This window comes from Colletotrichum fioriniae (assembly GCF_027942845.1).
Source record: "Colletotrichum fioriniae strain IMI 355084 chromosome Unknown scaffold_18, whole genome shotgun sequence".
NCBI lineage: Eukaryota > Fungi > Ascomycota > Sordariomycetes > Glomerellales > Glomerellaceae > Colletotrichum > Colletotrichum fioriniae.
Window position 1 is genome coordinate 201,640 of NW_027076854.1, and position 19,120 is coordinate 220,759.

The window sequence follows — 19,120 nt, forward strand, 5'->3', positions numbered from 1 at the left end:
TTCCTACTGTCTTTCGCCACGATTTTTTAATATGGCCAACCGTCCTGTTTCAACCTCGACTTGACGAACATGGGCGGCCCGGAGATTGGGTAGGAAAGTCGCATATTGCACAATACTTTTATTGAGTACCAAGCCTTTTTTTGATTTCGAGAACGAACCCCAAAGGGAGGGCTAGGGAAGAAGAGTTGCGCGGCCTGGGCTTTCTCGAAGTCTTGGGACTTTGGAACGCGGCAGAGGAATGTCACCTCCTTTTCTTGGCTTTTGCGAGGCTGGATTTCTCATGCTGGAATGGGGTGTAACGACTTCGTACCATCGATCACGGATATCTGGGGGTTTGTCTTGCAGACCTTCATGCGGTCCATCCTATTGCGGCAGTCTAACAGCCTACTGAAAGCCGTTCGTTCCGTTCTCCGATGCTTATTTTGACCATTGCCGTTTGTGATCTGAGTCTCTACGTCTTTGGAAGCCGTCCGTTCCGTTTTCCCGATGCTTATTCTACGGTCTACCGATGTCGTCTTTCTTCCCGGCGCCTACCTTAAATTTCTAGCGTAGCGCCCCAAAACCTTGACCTTTGATGTTTTGGCGCTGGAGCTACCAATTTTGGAACGGAATGGAAGTCGTCGGCGCGTACCCGGATTGTTCCCTGAAATGGATTTTGCTTTCTGCGGGCTCCAGTCCCCAGTATCCCCTGACACCGGACGGGGTCGAGGCGTGCGTCCATCTCGAAGGAAGATGGGACCCCTTACGTCGGGAGGGTCTTCATAGCAGTCCCTCACCCTCGGATGGGCGCGACAGCACACGGACCCAAGTCAAGTTTGAACCCCACCGGCCGATCCTGACCGCTGAACGGCGGCGTACTTCGGACGATGGACAGGCCGATGTTCTTCGGGGAATCGGGGTGAAGTTTTTTTGGTTACACTGAAGAGTAACAGGTGACCTGGAATTGTTGTCTTTGGGTTGTTCACTAACTACCTACGACAAGCCGGTGGGAGGCTTCTCAATTGCATCGTTGATGACCGGACTTTGAGTCCACGAATAAGGGACAAGGTCGCCAGAGTAGTCTAAAGCAGGGCAGATCATGGATGTGCACTACATACTACGGACAAGAAAAGGGCCACCAGTCAGAACATTGTATATTGACGTAGAGTGGTAGAGTGGTAGACTTGCCGGTGAAACTTGCGTAGATTGTTGCTTATTGGCGACTCAATGGAAACTCCCCACCCCTCTCTGTGCTCCTTTATTCGCGTCTCCAGCAATCATTTGCGTTTCCATGCGCCGCCCTGGTCTCATGGTCTGAGCCCTGCACAATGTGGCAATATATTTTTAACAGTATCTGTATTCGTACCTTAATATTTATGTAAAGTGGTAAAGTGACGAGGTAGACATTCAAGATTGCTATGCAGCCTGTGCTACCATTGACGGGAAACCCAAAACGTACCCAATTAACCTCATGCTCCCGTCCCCCCCTCTTTCTTGCAACTTTGCAAGCTAAACCCACATCGATCAGCGCATTTGCCTTCTTTTGAGTGGGATTTCCAAGTCTCCAACAAATGCAATTCCCACCCCACAATGGCAGTCTTCTACGCATAGTGTAGATGCCATGTCGTTGTTCCCACCGTTCAGTACTCAGCCTTCTCATTGTGAATCGACAGTGCCAAGAGACGTTGCCAAGACGGGTATCTCGGAGAGTTGGCAGTTTCCAACCCATGGCTCCCAAGACTTTTCGATGGGCAATTCTTGGGAGAGCCTCCAGGGCGTTGATCTGTCTTGGCTCTGCTGTTTTCCCCTGTGTTCTTCAAATCTCGGCGTTCAGGAACAGTGGCAAAAGCCAAGAAGACGTGCTTCATTCCCGCTCCCGCACGCCGCGCGCACAGGAAACTTGGCGGGCGGTACGAGCCTGAGTGAAATTTCTTGGGGATAAATCTGGCTGGGCGTAATTCAATGCAACCTCCGCCCATGACCTGATGAGCCTTGAGGAAGTTCCGCGGAATCCAGGATTATTGTGTGGAGTTCGCCTCTTTTTTGGGGCCTGTCGATATATCCTCAGAACCGCGGCTTCTCGGGGTGCGAGGCAGAAAGTCTCTCTGCCCTCCATGACTCTCGAGTGCGTAAACGGCAATACGCATCGCTTGGTTCGTTTTCGCACAATATTTACCTCAAGGTCCATGGTGGAATTTCTGCGCCCGACGAGTTCTGTCCTCGTGATGGATGATCCTCACCCCTCCTTCTTTGAGAAGTTGAGAGGGGGACCTGGAGCATGGAGGCTGGCGCGGCGTATTACCCAATCTCGTTGCTGCATGGTAGAGATATTGGTTTTGCCCTCTCCCAGTCTCCACATCTCCGAATCAATTAATTTGTCTAGTTCCGTACGACGTTATGCGTGCGCCTTCTTCTTTCAAGCTTCTCTAGGCGGTCAACATCCAAGGTCGGAAGGAGATATTCATCAAAAACGTGACGGTCGTAAAAAAGCCTGGTGGTCGGTCGGTCTTTCATCTCCTCGGGACCTGTTCCTCCGGCGCAGATGGCTTGCATTTTTCCGCATCGGTGTCGGTCGCCGTCGCCGAGGCGTCTTGGTCATTTGCACCATCGTGCATCGTCGACGTGTTATCCAACGATCGTGCTCGCGCTTCCCCCTCTGCCGCGAGCTGCTCACGCTCTTCCATTGTGAGGTCGCTCTTTGCGGAACCAATACGAACGAGAGCGTAGAGCACCAGCGCGACGGCAGCGACGCCGGTGGCCAGCCAAAAGGCAGCCTGGTAGCTCTTCTTCAGGCCCAAGTCTGTCGTCTCGCCGACCACAACGTCGCCGATGCCGAGGAAGAAGCTGATGCCCAGGAACAGGAGGCTGTTGATGAGCGCGCCGGCGAGACCCTGGCGGTGGCTAGGCAGGTTCGTCGTGATGAAGACGTTGCTGACAGTGTAAGTGATGTCGATGCCGATGGTGCCGCAAATCATGGCGGGGAAGACGTAGGCCCAGTAGTTTGGGTTATCCGGCATGATGGCGAAGAGCAGCACGCTTAGGAGGTTGCCCGTGCCCGAGATGGCGAGAAGGACTCTGCCGGGGAGCAGGTGCAGCGTGAAGCCGCCGACGGTGCCGATCATGATGCCGCCGACGATGAGGGGCACATACCACACGGCCGTTAGCAGCGGCGACATGTGCAGCACCGTCTCGATGTAGAAGCTTGAGTAGAATAAGAAGAGACCGAACGTGCCGTAAGCGAAGAAGAGGGCGGCCACGAGTGTCTTCATGGATTTGGGGGCAAAGAGGTCGCCTGGCAGCAGCGGGTTCGCGGACACGCGGCTCTCGACGTACCATGCCGCCACAAGGAAGACGACGCCCAAGATCAGCGTCACGAGAATCTGGGGGCTCGCCCAGCCCTGGGGTGCGTGCGAGCTGTCGGTGATGGCGTAGACCACGAGCAACAGGCCGGGGACGATGGTCGCGGCGCCCCACCAGTCCATGCGAATCTCCTGGCGCTTGTCACCGTAGTCGCGAGGGATCGTGATAAAAGACACGGCGGCGATGATGCCCAGGACGATACTGCCGAGCCAAAAGTACCAGCGCCAGTTGAGGAACTGACCCGATACGCCGCCGATGAGTATACCAAAGAAGAAGCCGATGGGCGCAAAGGCGCCGTACAGGGCAAAGACGAGATTCTTGCGTGGCCCGGGGCGGTAGATCTTGCCGAGGAGCATGATACCGGCGGGGAGGTAGGCGGCGGAGCCGAGGCCTTGAAGGGCTCGGCAGACGATGAGCATCATGTAGTTGTTGCTGAAGCCGGCGACGAGGCACCAGATGAAGAACCAGGCGAGGCCGATGTTGAAGGTCAGGTAGCCGCCGTACATGTCACTAGCCTGCCGAGCGGCAGGAGGAAGGCGCCCGTGACGAGGGAAAAGACGCTCGAAGGCCATGTCTGGGAGGCGGCGGGGATGTCGAGCTCTTCTGCGAGGGGCGGGAGGATGATGTGAAAGCCACTAACAAAGTATTCCTGGTGTATGAAGTTAGACCCCATGCCCCAAAGTGAAGACACTTGATTTCTGAGTATTGTGAAGTCAGACTTACAGCCATCAACATGGATCCCAAAAGGGAAAAGCAGAAGCCCAGCTCGGCCCACTGCGACTTGAAGACGGCCGGGCGTTGTCGGCCGAGAAATTCGACATCGAACTCGGTGGGTTGGCCCCCGGAGCCGGCTTCCCGGTCGGTATTGTCGCGCTGTGTCATTGGTCTTTTTGCGCTATGTATCTTCAGGGTATAAAGTAGTATACAGTTACAAAGAGTCTATTATGTTTATCGTAAAGATCTTCTCAGTCATATCAACATATTGCTTGACAATAGGAAAAAAACTAGATAGGCATGGGATGCATCGTGATGGGTCCCTCCAAGATCTAAATAGCAGCCCGGAACAGTCCATCGATCCATCAAAGGAAAGCTCTTTGACGCAGAGAATTTCTAATCGGGGGTGGCCTCTGGTGTGGGAGAAATGGAGACATGGAACGTCAGGATTTGCATCTGGCCTAGGATCAACGACCAGCGCCGGCAAGACAAACAAACCCACGGGCCTAGATGGGGCACCGTCGTCCCAGATGTCCAGCTCGGCTCCTCAAGGTTCCAGCCCGCGGACAGAGAAGCGTGGTAGCCTCATATGGCTCGAATGGTGACAGAAGTTCGGAAGACGGGTCGTTGGAGCATGGCGTGCGCCTTGGCTGCCCTTCTCGGCAAAGAACTGCCACCGTTTCGGGTTTTGGAACAGAAGGTTTGTGGTAGACATGTTCTTTGTTCCGCAATGGTGGTTCGAGGTGACAAGTGCCAGAATTGCTAAGCTTGCTAAGCTTGCTAAGCTTAGGAAAACCACTACGCGTTGAGTCAGCTCGAGGGACGCAGTTGAGACGGAAAATGAATCACGAGAGGGTCTGCGTGTTAGGCTTGGCCCAGGGTCCTCGATCGCATAGTTTGCCTCTGTTTGGTATGCGACCTGCGTGTCTGCTGCTCGGTGACGACCGAAATGACGACCTTGAGTGACGACACAATAATTCAAGATGTCAATGGAAGGTGTCGAGTGGTGCAGGACTTCTCCGTGTGGACATGGCAAAGATGCAAAGTTCTCTCCGAAAGTGAGTGCGTTTGACACATTCTTTCTTCTGGTTGGTTCTTTGTTGCGACATGGAACGATCTTTGTGGGGTTCTTCAGACGCAGCAGGCTTAATTGGGTCTAGCTCATATGTCAAAAAGACGGTGACTCAGCAAAGCCAGAGCCTTTTGACGAACCAAGCGTCGAGCTCTACGTCCGTGCCTTCGTCTTCGAGAAGAAAATGTGGAGACGCCAAATGCACGACTTGTGGCTTGGCTTCCAAATTGGGGCTAGTGTTTGATCTTATCGGTTCTTATCGGACGGCATCTGTGTGCCGGTGACTTCGGCCGCCGAATCGAAGCTTCACGATTTCCGTCACCTCAACCTCCAACAGTAGCAGCAACAGCGACACCGCCATAACATTTCCAATCAACAATCTACTATCTACAGGGCTGGAATACCGGACTGGAGTCTCGGACTCTCCATCCTCCGGTTGGAGCGGTCACTCAACGTCACCTTATCTGCCAACCCTCCTAATGCACACCCAATCTGAATCTGATCTTGTCTCCCGTCCAAGCTGGAGCAAACGAGCCCTCTGACGTTCATTTGACATCCCCCGCGTCTACCAACACAATAGGACCCCTCCGATTACCAATCTTAGATCTACTTGTCATGCATGTCTTGACACTTCTTTTCTCCATTGAGGCAGTATCTGCGTCAACCGAACCACTACCCGGTCACAACCACCGCTTCCACTAGAAACCACCACCAACGTCCTCTCACGAGCCACCTCGATAACCCGTCCAGCGCCCTCTGACTAAATCAAGCTTTGTCCGACCCTGTCCGTTTTACGTTATCGTTACCACAAAGACAGCTTACTTCCGTTTCTGGATTGAGCCTGCGCCTTTGGGACCTTTGGGGAGACGACGGGAACTTTACCCACCGCCCGCCGAGGCTCGAGATTACCTCACTCTAGAATCTAGAGTCTGGATACCTCGTACGCGCCCGCATCGCTGGTTGCCCACTTTCGCACTCGCGCTGACGCGCACCCTGATAGCTGTACCTGCGGCTACCTGCAACCAGCTGCAATGTCACGCATCGAGATGCTCAACGCCCCGACGAAGCCATGCCACAACTGTCGCCGCCGTCGCCTCCGCTGTGACCGCTCCTACCCCCACTGTCACAAGTGTACAGTCGGCGGACAGGAATGTCTTGGCTATGGGAAGCTCTTTCGTTGGACAGAGGGCGTCGCCAGTCGCGGCAAGCTCGCCGGCAAGACCTCCATCACCTTCTCGGCCGATACAACCACCGCCATGGTCCCGACCTTGAGGACTTCCACCTTTGAGCTCAAGCCCTCAGCCTCTTCTTCCCCCGCTTCTTCCGCTTCGGGCCTCCAGCCCCAGGACCCTCCGGCCTCTGCCGAATCTGCCGAAAACGACTCCACCGCCCTCGTCGTCTCTGCCGTCCGGCCCGCCGGCACCGAGACCCAGTCGGCACCCTGGACCCTCGTCGATCCTCTCTTCCAGGGCGTGGAGCATCACTACCGCCACTACCTCTCCTACTGTAATTCACACCTCCTCATCCAATCTCTCGGGAAGACGCTAGAACGGCTAACTCGGTCGCTTCCGCAGTCACCACCCGCGTCTGTAGGGATCTCGTCTCCTGGGACCTCCCAGACAGGAACCCCTTCCGTTCCCTGATCCCCTTGACAAAGGCGCACCCCTTGCTGCAGCACATCATCGTCGCCGCCTCCGCAGCCCACATGTCTAATCTGTCCCGCGCCTTGTCCTCAGACCCAGAGTCCGATCTAAACGCCCGGCAAGCCTTAACCGATGCCCTGGTAGCCAAGCACAAGGCCCTGCGCCTGCTCTCCTCAGCCCTACAGGACATTGGCGGTGTCGGCGGGGACGTGGTGCTAGCCTCCGTACTCTTCTTCGTCAACGTGGAGTTGATCGAGAGCGGACACGGCGGTTGGAAGCCCCATCTCGAAGGCGCGGGCCGAATTATGACCTTGTTGAACCCCGCCTCCACCGCAGATGTCGCACTACGAGATTATGTCATGTCGGATTGCTTCATGTAAGTTCATGTGTCTGATACTGGGTGAAGTAATGAATTATCTAAACTAACACACGTCCACCACAGCTATTATATCTTGGCCTCCGCTTTCAACCGAGAGACACCTACTGCCAAGTCGTACTACCAAGCCTCTCAAGCCTCTGCCGTTCTTGGCAGAGCTGCTGCCAACAGCTACCTCTGCTGTCCACCTGATGTTTTGCAAATTCTCTTGGCAGCATCACAGCTGTCGAACCAACCCACGGATGACCTTGAATCTGCAGCATCAATAGCCCAGGCCGCGGCTCAACTGCTAGAGCAGGCCCTGTCCTTTGATACCCACGACTGGGCTTATGAGCCGCGTACCATTTCTTACTTTAAGCACATCCCGGTCGAAAGTCGAATTCACGCCGGTTCCGCCCACAGGCTCGCTGCGTGCTTGTACATCCTGCACGCCCTTCCGTCCGCTTCGATACTGGTGCCCGTCGACCGCGATGAGCTAGACAGCCAGATGTTCTACCACCTCTCGTGTATCCACGACGAAGACCCCAATTTTAAGGCGACGTGTTTGCCGACGTTTATTGCTGGCGCCGGAACCTCTGATCCAGAAAGACGAAAGTGGATTCTCGATCGGCTGAAAAGACTCATGATTGCGACCCCTTGGGGCTTCATCATGACTGCCATGGATACTTTGCAGACCATTTGGAACCTCGAGGAGTCTGTAGACCCAGACACGCAGACAGAGCGTACCTGGGTTCAAAAACTAAGGGCTTCGAACCTCAATTTCCTCATCGTGTGAATAGGCACGAAAAGAGAAAAAAAAGGTACTTCAAAAGCTCAACGCAAGCGCGGTCCTGCTGAGATGCCAAACTGGCCGCCCGCATCGACGAACGTCAAGGCACTACTGCGGCGCATCTCTGTCGGTTCTCTTACGGTATCAGTGGTCGCAAGTCCGGTGTTATGACTGGCTGAGAACCCCCAGGCAAACATGTCACCACCTCGAGAAACTACGAAACAATTGTCGATTCCGGCCGCCACAAAGTCGGCACTTGGTACTACAAGGGGCTGATTAGTTTTGGTGCTTAGACCCAAAGCTGATAGAAACATACCAGGAACGACGGTCGGTACGTTTAGGACTCTTGGCCTCTCTCTCGAGTCGAAGATGATGTCGTCGTGGGGTAAGGCGTTCAGATCGATGCCCATTTGGCCGTCATCGCACCGACCCCAAACGAAGACCTCCCCTTCGTCCGTACAAGCAATGGAGTGGTGAAGGCCACAGGCGATATGGTGGATCGAGTACCCCTCGAGGCTTTTGACGACTGTTGGAGAGATGATTGTCGTGAAGCCAGTATCCTCCCGTGTCGGGACACCACACTGGCCAAAGTTGTTCAGCCCAAAGGCCCAGACTTTTCCGTGGACGTCAATGGCGAAGCTATGATGCGATCCTGCAAAGATCTTGGCCGTCTGGTGTCTAGGCAAGCCTACGCGCTGGGGTATGAGGCTCTCAAAGCGACGGCGGGCGAGGAGGCGTCTGCCTAGTTCGTTTTGTTCGCCAGAGCCCCAGGCAAAGACGTCGCCGTCGTGGGTGAGAGAAAGAACGTGGTTCGCGCCACCCGCTAGTTCCACGATGTCGCTTAGGCCTGGAATATGCACAGGTAGAAGCTCGGTGGTTTTCGGCGGTTTATCGTAAAGGAATCCAAAATTGCCGTCTCCTCCCTGAGGGTTGTTAGCGAGGACTCGTAGGAAGGGAACAGAGCACGATAGACTTACAGCAAAACTACCCCAGCCGTACACAGTTCCTTCGGAAGTGAGAGCGAAGCACGCGCTATTGGTCGTCGCAACTTGGACGATATCAACTTGATCTTCAAAATGCACCAGCCCAGGTGTACTCTCAAACGGGTCCAGCAGATCTTGGGGGCCCTCCTCTGGTGTGTCTGGGGTCTTCACTCGGCCCAGTGCCCCGTCGTCGTTAACGCCCCACGTCAGCACCTCGCCGTCGATGGTTAACGCGGCGCAATGCATGCCGCCGGCAGAGATCTGGACAATGTCGTAGGGCAGGAGAGATTTTTGCGCACGAGGTCTTGGGGCTTGCGTGACGCGGGGGCCGAGGCCCAGTTCGCTGTTTTCGCCACTTCCCCAGACATTGATATCGAGGACTTGTGCTGGTCTCTCGGGTCGTCGGTGTTGGTTGCGCTGTGTTAGGCGTCGGTTGTTGGCTGCGCGAGCACTCTGTGTGTCTGTCGTTGATGGCATTGGTGTTGTCGTGTAAGTCGAACGCTGCTTTGGTGGAGTGGAACTAGCTTCGGGATGACTGCTGTTGTGTCACTTGAGGGACGAATATGTCGCTATCTGAACCCGTAGACTGTTAGGCCACCTACACTGCAGTCCTTCTTTAGACTTGAGAGCAATAGCAAGACAGTCTTCCGCGTATGGTATTCATCATCCAATATTGCGCGAAGTTGGACCTCTTCTTGTATGGCAACTCGGAGTCAAGACGCCTGGACCACCTCACCCAAGAGGTCGCTCGGCTTACCTCATCCCGCTTAGTCACAAGGCATTCTGGGCCATTAAGGCGCAGCTGGTGCCTGGTGGTGCCTGGAGCCATTGGCCAATCACTGTTGACTTCTTCACTTGTCCTGCCGGCAGAGGATGAATCCTTTGCAATTGGGATGATGGATTAGTCAGTTGAAACGATTGTGCGCATGTATTGATAAGCGCGGATTCAGTACCTTAATGAGTTTATTTGGACGTCGACGAGTGTGAAATTGAGGCTGGAGAGGAGGGAGACTGTCTTGCTTGTTGCGTGGCACTGGAGGATAAGGTACACAATGGAGCGTCGGTCCTGGATCCTTTCTCTTAAAGAGGCACACACAAAAGACGTTACAACGGAGCAGTCCAGCAGGATACAGCTCGGCCATACTCAAGGAGATGTTTTATCGATTCATTTCTCTCATGATCTTGAGGCAGTTCGCAGGACAGAACCGAATAAGTCTCTCTTCTCCAAAGCCGCAAGAGTCGGTCTCGGTCACTACCAAAAACCTTAATCAGAGAAACCATCGTCGCTTTCGACCAGTGCCATCCTTGCTCGTCAATTGACTGGATGAACGGGAGGGCCGGCGGGTGGAGATTTCTTCCCGGTTCGCATGAACGAAAATAAACATTGAAAAATACGAGCCTTGAGCGAACCTTTTCTGTAGATCAATGGAGGCCTGGGGGCTTGGAAGGGACCAAGACCGCCAAGTTTCCCCCCATCCCCGTAGAAATCGTATATTAATATAGCAAAGGAGTTCCACAACAACAATGTCAACCCCAGTATGTGACCTCACCGCATGAACTGACTTAAATACTTCAGAATACCCTTTTCTTCAACATAGACCTTGAATCCTCTCTCCAATACTCAAAACCGGGTCCATCAACAACCCTTCTCAATACCTACCGACGACACCAAATATGCAGCTCACAGCCCTCACCGCCGCCCTCGCAGCCCTCGCCGCCACCGCGACCGCGACACCAATCATGGGCACCATCAAAATGTTCTACGACGCCGCCTCGGATTGCACGGGGAACCCGCTGCAGATGGAGACGGGCACGCTGCGCGGACAGGCCATGGCGATCCCGCCCGACTATGTTGGCGCGTGCCACCGGATTCCCGTTGGGATTGATAACTCTACGTATAAGAAGTTTTCGGCGAGCGGGCTTACGCCTGTTTTCAGCTGTGAGTTTTGTTCTTTTCTGTTGTGATGTGTTGTTTGGAGGGGATGTTGGTTCAGAGCTTTTGCTGACTTATGGGATAGTCGAGTTGTATACGGACGCCGGGTGTCAGAACCTAGCAACGAATGTGTCGAATGTTTGCGTGCCTGATGTTCATTCTTACATTGGTCGTCGCTTGGATGGCAATTGAGAGATGAGCATTATACGGCATGGCATAACATGGAATGATGAGGTCAAACTCGACAGACATGCAGGGGCGACTACCTCGAGCCCGGGTTGGATCTCGCGCAATGAGAATGGTTCTCATCTAGACGCCGATGACGACGTTCTTGAAGAGCACGGAATGGTCTCCACGAGGTCGAGAGTTGATCTGGGTAGACGAATTTGGAATACGGACTAGTTTGCTTTGTGGTAGAAGTTGCGTCGACATTTTACCATCTAATGAACAACGTAATATACCTACTCTTTCATCAGCAAAAACAGACATTTCATCCATTTCCTCGCCCAACCTTCGACTGTTCAAAATAAATTGGGTGTGATCACGCGCAGGAAATGGAAACAGGTATTGGCAGATATGTCACGGCGGCGGGAGGATCTATTAAGAATCTTCACTCTAGAACCTTCCCGCTGCTTTCAAAGCGCGACCTCTCCTGGCGCTTCGTTCTCAATGCCGGCACTTTTAGGCTTTCGGCTGTGGAAATTTCTCAACCACGACCGCCGGACCACCCACGTGGAACTGATGCACCGCTTTCTTATCCAGATCCACAAACACCTCGTACGACCCAGGATGGAGCACCCGGTTCCCCAGCTCATCAACTCGTACCAGACGTTCCACTGTGATGACGACCTCCTTCACGGCGGCCTGGCCGGGTTGAATACTTCTGAAGCGGGTATACCCCGCAAGAGTCTTGAGCGGCCTGGGTTCGGGACCGGCATCCGATGTGAGGAACAGCAGTGCAACGTAGTCAGAGGCAACTTCCCCAGTGTTGGAGACAGTCACAGCAACAGTCAGCATCGACCTTTCCAGGGTCTTTTGCCATGATGGTACACGAGACGCGTCCCTGCTATCTGCTAAAAGTGTGAGCTGCTCAGTTGAGGCAATGGCAGGCTCCTGTAGCGCTTTGAGCTTGACGTCAAAGGTCGTGTAGTGCAAACCGAAGCCGTACGGTACGGGCGTCTCGCCGAGGTACCACATATAAGTCCGCCCGAGGCCCGAGTTACCCGGTACTGGTCGGAGATTCATATCCGTCGACGGGACTGCTTCGTTGTAGATCGCCGGGTACTGCGTGACAGATAACCTCCCAGACGGCGCCTCGCGCCCGAAAAGTAAGTCGAAGATGGCCTTGCCTCCGGACTGGCCTGGATACCCGCCCCAGAGGACCGCGCTGATGGAATCGCTGGCTAGGAGCTCCGTGTCGTCCACCTGCCCGCCGCCGAATTGAAGCACAATGACCGGTTTACCGACGCCGGCGAGAGCGCGGAGAAGCTCAAGCTGAGGTTCAGGCCAAGCCAGAGTCTTACGGTCGAGTGTTTCGGCTTCTAGGGTGTTGTCGACGCCACCCGCGAAGATGATCACGTCTGCTTCCGTTGCTGACTTGAGGGCATCAGAAAGTGAGTCGTGCGAGGCATTGATCTTGGAGCCGAGGGTATACGTAAAGTCGAGCCCGAGGTCTTGAGCGGCCTGGTACGGAGAGATCAAGTACGGCGCCGGACCGTAGTAATTACCCTGCATCTGCGTGGTAGCCTTAACCCAAGGCCCAACGAGCGCAAACTTCTTGCCCGAGTCCGCGGACAGAGGCAAGATCCCATCATTCTTGAGGAGTACCGCGCCCTCGACGGCCGCCCTGTACGCGAGCTCCCGCGCCTCCTCCGTATCGACGTCTCGCCAGAGTAATGACCTCAACGGCTGCTCTCGCGCAGAGTCGAACTGGCCGACGGAGATGAGCGCCGTGTACATCCTCGTCAGCGAGCGATCGACCTCCTCCTCGGAGATAAGTGACTGGTTCCACGCTAGCTGCAGGGCCTCGGAGCCGGGGAAGGCGTTGCATTCTAGATCTGTGCCGGCCTTCATCGACCACGCGGCGGCGTGTCCTAGATCCGGCGCGTAGTGGTGGTACGAGACCATGAGCGCGACGCAGTCGCAGTCCGTGGAGACGTATTGGCCCTCGCCGCTCCAGCGCCAGTGGCCACGGAGGATATCCTCTAGGAGATAGGCGTTGGCGCATAGTGGGGTGCCGTTGATGCCATTGTAGCTGCACATGAAGGAGCCTACGTTCTTCTCGACGGCGCAAGTCTTGAAGGGTGGGAGGTAGTACTCTGAGAGGTCCTGGGTCGTGATGATTGCGTTGAAGCCGGCACGATCGACGCCGTTGTAGTGCTCAAAGTCGTTGGCTGCGTAGTGTTTGCACGTCGCGATGAGATTCTTGTTGGATGGGTCGGAGGATCCTTCGAGGCCTGTGAGCATTGCCGCGACGTAGTTTTGGAGGTGAAAGGGGTCTTCGCCTGGTGTTTCTTGGCCGCGTCCCCAGCGGGGGTCTTTGAAAGCGTTGATGTTTGGGGACTGAAGGCTCTGTCAATATTTGACCTGAGTGAGATATTCTTTGTTCCAGTCTTCAACTCACGTAGAGGTCAAGTCCAGATCGGCCATTATTGCTAAACGCCCTTGCCTCCTTGCTGATCACGGCCCCGATAGCCTCCACCAGCTCATCGTCAAAAGCCGAGCCAATAACAATCGGCTGCGGGAACGACGTCGCGTAGCTAAAGTTGCCGCTCTCTGCAAACTTGGTGCCCGGCGAGGACGCGACGCCGTGGAGGCCCTCGGACCACCACTCATACGGTAGGATCCCGAGTCGCGGGACGCCGGGTGCCTCGTTGACGAGGTTATCCAGCTTCTCCCATATCGTGAGCTCGGCTACGAGTGCCTTTGCGCGTTGGTTCGCGGAGAGGGACTCGTCGCACACGTTGATGGAGCAGAGAGGGTCCCGGGTGCAATCCGGGAAGTTGCTTGTGCCGGCTCGGGGGTCCGATACGGATGCGGGCAGTGGGGCGAGACAGGTCCGGGATGTAAGTGGCTTTTGCTGGTCTGATGGACCTGACCCGGCTGCCAAGATGGTCCCGGGGAGAAGGAGTAGATGATTTCTGACGAGTTTATACATCGTATGAGCTACACATGGTGTTTACATGAGAGAAGGATGAGGTTCAGACCCCCTTGCAGATCCGATCGTTGCTATCTCTACCCCGCGTTGGATGCGGGGCATACCGCTCTGACCGTATTATATCATCCCCTTATTGAGATCATACTACTTTATCTGAACTGATTGAGAACTCTCAAAGGTATCATGCGTACAATCTCATCGAGCCGCAATCTCCAGCTAGGGATTCAAGGATCATGAGAGCGATTGCCAGACGGAATGAATTGGTGGGATGTTGAAACCGGAGGATCATGATCACGTGTATGTGGGTATATACATCCGATCCATCACATTACACCACGAGAGAATGCCCTTGTATACCCGTCCAAGCCCAATCCTGTCACCAGCACAGCAGGCACCTTCCTAGGTCGGTTGATCAGGTCAAACTGGCTGGGTGGTGGAGTGGTTCGAGGTTAACAATCAATTACGCCAACAGTCTACTCGACGACAGGCTACGAGTTCGAGTTCGATTCCCAGCATGAGCACCAGAGATGTAGCCTCCACCGGGGGGGTGAACTCTTTTTTCCGTGTTTAATCGAGGTTGAGCATCTTACGACTGTTATCGGCGGACATGTATAAATCCCTCAAGTTCAAACCGCCTTGATCATACCTCCTTAAATTTTTGCGGGTTGTTGACATCCCACATGACGAGCATCTTTTCACCGACACCCTGCTTCGATACTCTCAAAGTCTAAGCGCTCCTAATGAAAAGATAAACTCATAAGCAAGGTCATGGTCATATAAGTAACACGACTTGATTGATATGCCCTCAACGAGCGCTCAAGTATGTAAGAAGTATGGCGTTGGCTATGGGATGAGAAAATGTAGAAGACTGTAAGTTGGAGGTAATTTCGTTATGAATGACTGACTGTATGCTCAGTCATCGCGTGATGGTCTATCCCATCACCGACTTGGACTGTGACTTTCACAACACTCTGCTGTGTTCTCCTCAGCCAGCGACCTCCTTCTCAAAGGCCTTCACCTCTCTCCTCATTGTTTGATGCTCTTATTACGCCGCTCCTCCCTCCCATCCAAGAGTACCGTGTAATAGTATTACATTCAATAGAAAAGGTTTCGACTGGGCGGAATGCCGGGTAGCCCCTATCTCGAGGGTCAACAAGAACGAATAAATCAAAAAATGCAAATGGCTCATGCAAAAGATGCCCCTAGCCCCACGCTTCATCCAGAGTTCCGAATCACAATTATCCCATCCCGCCGTCCTTTAGGCCCCATTAACACCTCGCCTCTTGGTTATATCCGTTGAGAGAATCTTTTGTACAGCAAGAGGATCTTGTTATCGACAAAGAGAAAAGAAAAGGGACGTTTTGTTCATGTGCAGGGGTATCATGAAGAAGATTTATCAGAAATCGTTCCCACACGACGAAAAAAGACAAAGAAGACCTCCTTGTTTTGAGAAAATTCCCTCGTCAACTGCAAACAGATCAACCGTCGTCACCCCACCAGCCGGCTTCAACCCCCGCGTTGCCGACCGCGCTGAGCCGGACAGCCTTCTTCTTGGACAGCCCCTGGTGAGGAAGACCCAGGGTGCCCTCGGGCGACACGGGCGAATCGGGCCTCGGGATCCCAAACATCGGCTCGACGTCGCTGTCGCTCTCTACGATTTCGGTAGTAGGCGCCCTCTTCGTGCTCGCGCTCCGGCTTCCGAACTCGTCATCTTCGCCCCTCGGTCTCAGCGGCGAAGACTCGTGGCGGACCCTCTCGCCCGTCATCAACATCCGTCCCCGGCTCTTGTTGCCCACGGCGCCCATGGTGAAGCGGTGGTAGTCCCGGTTCCGGAACATGGATATGCCGCTCGTGAACTCCTCGTCTTCTTCGCTGACGTTGTCAAAGTCCATAAAATCGCTCAGATCGGGGCTGGGCTCCGCAAAGTCCATTGAGTTGACGTTGCCCACCGGCCTGTCCAGATAGAGAAGAATCCGCTCCTGCTTGGAGGACTCGCTCGGTTGTACCGTCTCTTGGACCGGTCTCATCTTGCGCAGACTGCCCGTCCTCGAGGATGCGCCAGATACCGGCTGCGACGACGGCGCGGGAAAGTCCAGGTGGCGGGAGTTGCTGCGCTGATGGCTCCGGCCCCTGACTAACGACGCCGGGCGACTGTCAGAGGCGCGCGATCCCGCCTTGATGGTGCTGTTCGAGGTTGCTGATGTCTGGTGACGGAGGGTCTGAGGGGGTTCGGGCCAGTCCATTTCGGTAATGGTGCCCTGCGACGAGTTGCGCTGATGGAAGGAGGAAGAACTTCTCGACTCGTCTTCGTATTCGGCCAGGATCGATTCGCGCATGCGAGCGCGCTTCATCCGGAGAGCCGCGAGCAGCATTTCTTCCTGCCGGGTTACAGCCATGAAGCGAGAGTCTGCGGTGTTGTTCGCGTCCGCCGCGGTGCCACCGCCGGAACTCATAAATGACTCCACTGAGGTCGGGCTCATGGGCGGCGTTGGCTGGTCGACCGAATGGACTGAGGAAGACTTTGTGGACAGCATGCGCTGGGGTGGGTTGCTCATCATACGATCCGGGATTGCGTGTGATTCTTGTGGGGGAAGAACGGCAATTACGCGCGCCTCCTGAACACCGTAACTGGCGCGACTTTGTCGGTTGTTCAGTGAATTATTCAGGGAATTGTTCAGAGAGTCAGTTGTTGATGTTGACATGGTCGAGTATTGTGATGACCGGTTTGAGGCAGCCGGCGGGGGCCGATATGTAGTCGAAGGTAAAGAACTCATTCGCGCGTTGACGCTGGGTGGTTTGCTCGGCGGAGATTTGCTAGGGATAGTGAGATATGTGTTGGTTGGGGCAAAGCTGGCATGTTTGACAGACTTCCTCGAACCTTGTCCCAATGACGGGGCATCTCGAGAGTGTGTCGATCTCAGCGATGAAGGAGCCAAGCTGCCCGCATCACTGCTGCGAGAGCCCCCGGTGAACTTCGAGACAGAGTCGGGGAAGAAGTCGTCTTCCGAGTCTGAGGATAGCGACAACACACTCTTCTCCATCAGATCAGAACCATTTAGACTCTGGCTTGTTCGTTTGGAGGCCTTTGACGTCTTGGTGTAGCGGCTTGAAACGCTTGATGCGCAATCGCGATCGAGCTGAGTCTGTTGGTGGCCAGTTGATACGGCAGTAGACTCCGGTAACGGTCCGAATTGAGGTTGGTATGTCGACGTCGTCCCCTCGTGTCTCAGAGGAGGCCTCGAGAAATTCCTCCTTTGGTGGTCCGTTGTGGACGGCGATCTTAGTGGTGTGTGAGCGACACTATTCAGAGAGTGAGTTGATGCAGCAGCCAAAGGACCGTCATGTCCCAAGACTGAGTCAAATGACATTTGCTCATAATGCTCATATAGATTGGGCAACGTGCTGATATCGTTGGCGCCTCTACGGCTGCTGGAACCTGTTCTCGGCCGGCTCCCGGTCGAGTTGAGGCTGTCATACGTGCTCTTTCTCGTTAGTTTCCTCTCAATCCTTTGCTGGATCGGCGGTGGTGTGCTCTTGGGTGAGGTGACCGAGGCAAGCGAGGGCGATCGGTTGGTGTATTCTTGTCCATGTACGGAGCTCGCTCGCTGAGGATCGGATTTGCCTTTTAAGCTGTTGTGTTTAGCCCGAGACAATAGTGGCCCGAGATCTAGTCGGCTCGGCCTCTTCTTGGCTTTCAGATTCAATGGTGCCGGAACATTGGTGGATGACTGGCCTTCGATATCGAGGACGGCGTTGGCCTTCTGTGGCAGGCCCTTGGCCATGGCGGAGGAGGATGTCTGCTGAGATATCGACAGTGGCATCTTCGTCTTGTCGTACCACGAGGTGATGGTCGAGTTTGAGCCACGTCGGGCTAGGCTTGATGTTTCGGTAGTAAACTCTCGCTGGCCGCCTTCGGTGCTCAACTGCGCGAATCGGTTCGTCAAGAAAGCGGGCACGATCTCGGACTCCTGTTCCCATTGCGCGTTCGCGTTGTTGTTCCTACTGCGATTTTTCCCTGCGTAACTACCCTCCTCTTCATGGCGCATTACTCCTCGGCTTCTCTCGCTCGCATTATAAGTCGCAGTGCTTTCGGATACGCATACGCTGATGCCAGAGTTGGAGGCGGAATCCCATTGTCGCGGAGCGTCGATGTTGATCTCGGCGGTCCCCAGAATCTTTTGCGCTTTCGACATGGGCCCCGACACAATCGGGCCAAACGGCGGTTTCTGTTTCCTCCCGGGGACGGGGAATGTGAATTTAGAGGTTCGCCCCATCTCGACGAACCGGCGCGGCGGCGACCTCTGTCCTTCTGGTCAGCCCAGGTCTTCTTTTCCTTCTCGCGAAAGCCTTTCCCTGCCAAGAGCAGCAAAGAGCATTGGGTAGAAAGGCTGCTTTGGTTCGTGGGTTTGGCCAGGCGGATTTTCATATGGCAGAGCTTCGTGAATTTGGAAGTGGAGGGAACTACCTTGTCAAAGCAGGTTGACAACCCGCGCTATCGATGCATGCGGTTTTGGTGAGCCAGACAGGTCGACAATTCTCCATGCGATTTTGGTATTGTTGCTCAATGTTTCCTGTCCCACAGGTGACAATTTGCTGCTTAGCTTCTTGATGGTTTCCTTGGTTCTTGGTGAAGGTTCGTTTGCACGGCTGAGCAGATTCCTCCCGAGCGATCCTCCCACTCCGACGGCGACACAAAGAAATGAGACGATGGCCGTCATACGAAGGCACCCAGGACCAAGGGGGGGGTAATAAGCCAAACTCCTGTTTGCGTCTCCACCGGCACAATTTCCAGATCGGTCCGGGCCAGACGGGCTCTCTCGGCTTTCAAGCTAATTCTTCGAATGGGCTGCTCCTCCACGTGTCGAACATACATGAGACCTTTGAGGCGGAAAAGAGTAAGGACTCGAAAGGAAATAGATCCAGGGCCCTCCCTCTTCCTCGGAAAGTGTGGGTGTTGGGAGGGAACAGCGATTATGATATTGGGGGAAAACGGAAATGGAACTTGGAAATTTCACACCCAGCACCAGACACTTTGACGTGCGTGACGGCCTCTTGGATGGCCACCTGAACCTTACATACCGCACCCTCTTACCCTTTACTCTAAAGTCATCCACCTTTTTTCACCTCGATACAT

General features: G+C 54.5%; 6 protein-coding genes across 6 annotated transcripts; 2 read left to right on the forward strand and 4 right to left on the reverse strand.

Moving 5' to 3' along the window:
* Positions 1–2,489: 2,489 nt before the first annotated feature.
* Positions 2,490–4,221, reverse strand: N0V96_011541 (uncharacterized protein; the record flags this gene model as incomplete). Its single annotated transcript, XM_065759306.1, has 3 exons — positions 2,490–3,854; positions 3,899–3,988; positions 4,063–4,221. 3 exons carry the CDS (start codon positions 4,219–4,221, stop codon positions 2,490–2,492), a joined length of 1,614 nt encoding a protein of 537 aa, XP_065612028.1.
* Positions 4,222–6,381: 2,160 nt separating this feature from the next.
* N0V96_011542 (uncharacterized protein) lies at positions 6,382–7,919 on the forward strand (the record flags this gene model as incomplete). Its single annotated transcript, XM_053193564.2, has 3 exons — positions 6,382–6,631; positions 6,700–7,144; positions 7,211–7,919. 3 exons carry the CDS (start codon positions 6,382–6,384, stop codon positions 7,917–7,919), a joined length of 1,404 nt encoding a protein of 467 aa, XP_053048882.2.
* A 38-nt stretch (positions 7,920–7,957) lies between these two features.
* N0V96_011543 (uncharacterized protein) lies at positions 7,958–9,373 on the reverse strand (the record flags this gene model as incomplete). The annotated part of the gene is made up of 3 exons (XM_053193565.1): positions 7,958–8,175; positions 8,230–8,836; positions 8,891–9,373. The coding sequence occupies 3 exons, from the start codon at positions 9,371–9,373 to the stop codon at positions 7,958–7,960; spliced, it is 1,308 nt and encodes a 435-aa protein (XP_053048883.1).
* A 1,197-nt stretch (positions 9,374–10,570) lies between these two features.
* N0V96_011544 (uncharacterized protein) lies at positions 10,571–11,021 on the forward strand (the record flags this gene model as incomplete). Its single annotated transcript, XM_053193566.1, has 2 exons — positions 10,571–10,835; positions 10,915–11,021. 2 exons carry the CDS (start codon positions 10,571–10,573, stop codon positions 11,019–11,021), a joined length of 372 nt encoding a protein of 123 aa, XP_053048884.1.
* Positions 11,022–11,510: 489 nt separating this feature from the next.
* Positions 11,511–13,986, reverse strand: N0V96_011545 (uncharacterized protein; the record flags this gene model as incomplete). The annotated part of the gene is made up of 2 exons (XM_065759307.1): positions 11,511–13,391; positions 13,453–13,986. 2 exons carry the CDS (start codon positions 13,984–13,986, stop codon positions 11,511–11,513), a joined length of 2,415 nt encoding a protein of 804 aa, XP_065612029.1.
* Positions 13,987–15,464: 1,478 nt separating this feature from the next.
* On the reverse strand, positions 15,465–18,260 carry N0V96_011546 (uncharacterized protein; the record flags this gene model as incomplete). Its single annotated transcript, XM_065759308.1, has 4 exons — positions 15,465–16,623; positions 16,773–16,800; positions 16,865–17,954; positions 18,090–18,260. The coding sequence occupies 4 exons, from the start codon at positions 18,258–18,260 to the stop codon at positions 15,465–15,467; spliced, it is 2,448 nt and encodes an 815-aa protein (XP_065612030.1).
* Positions 18,261–19,120: the final 860 nt, after the last annotated feature.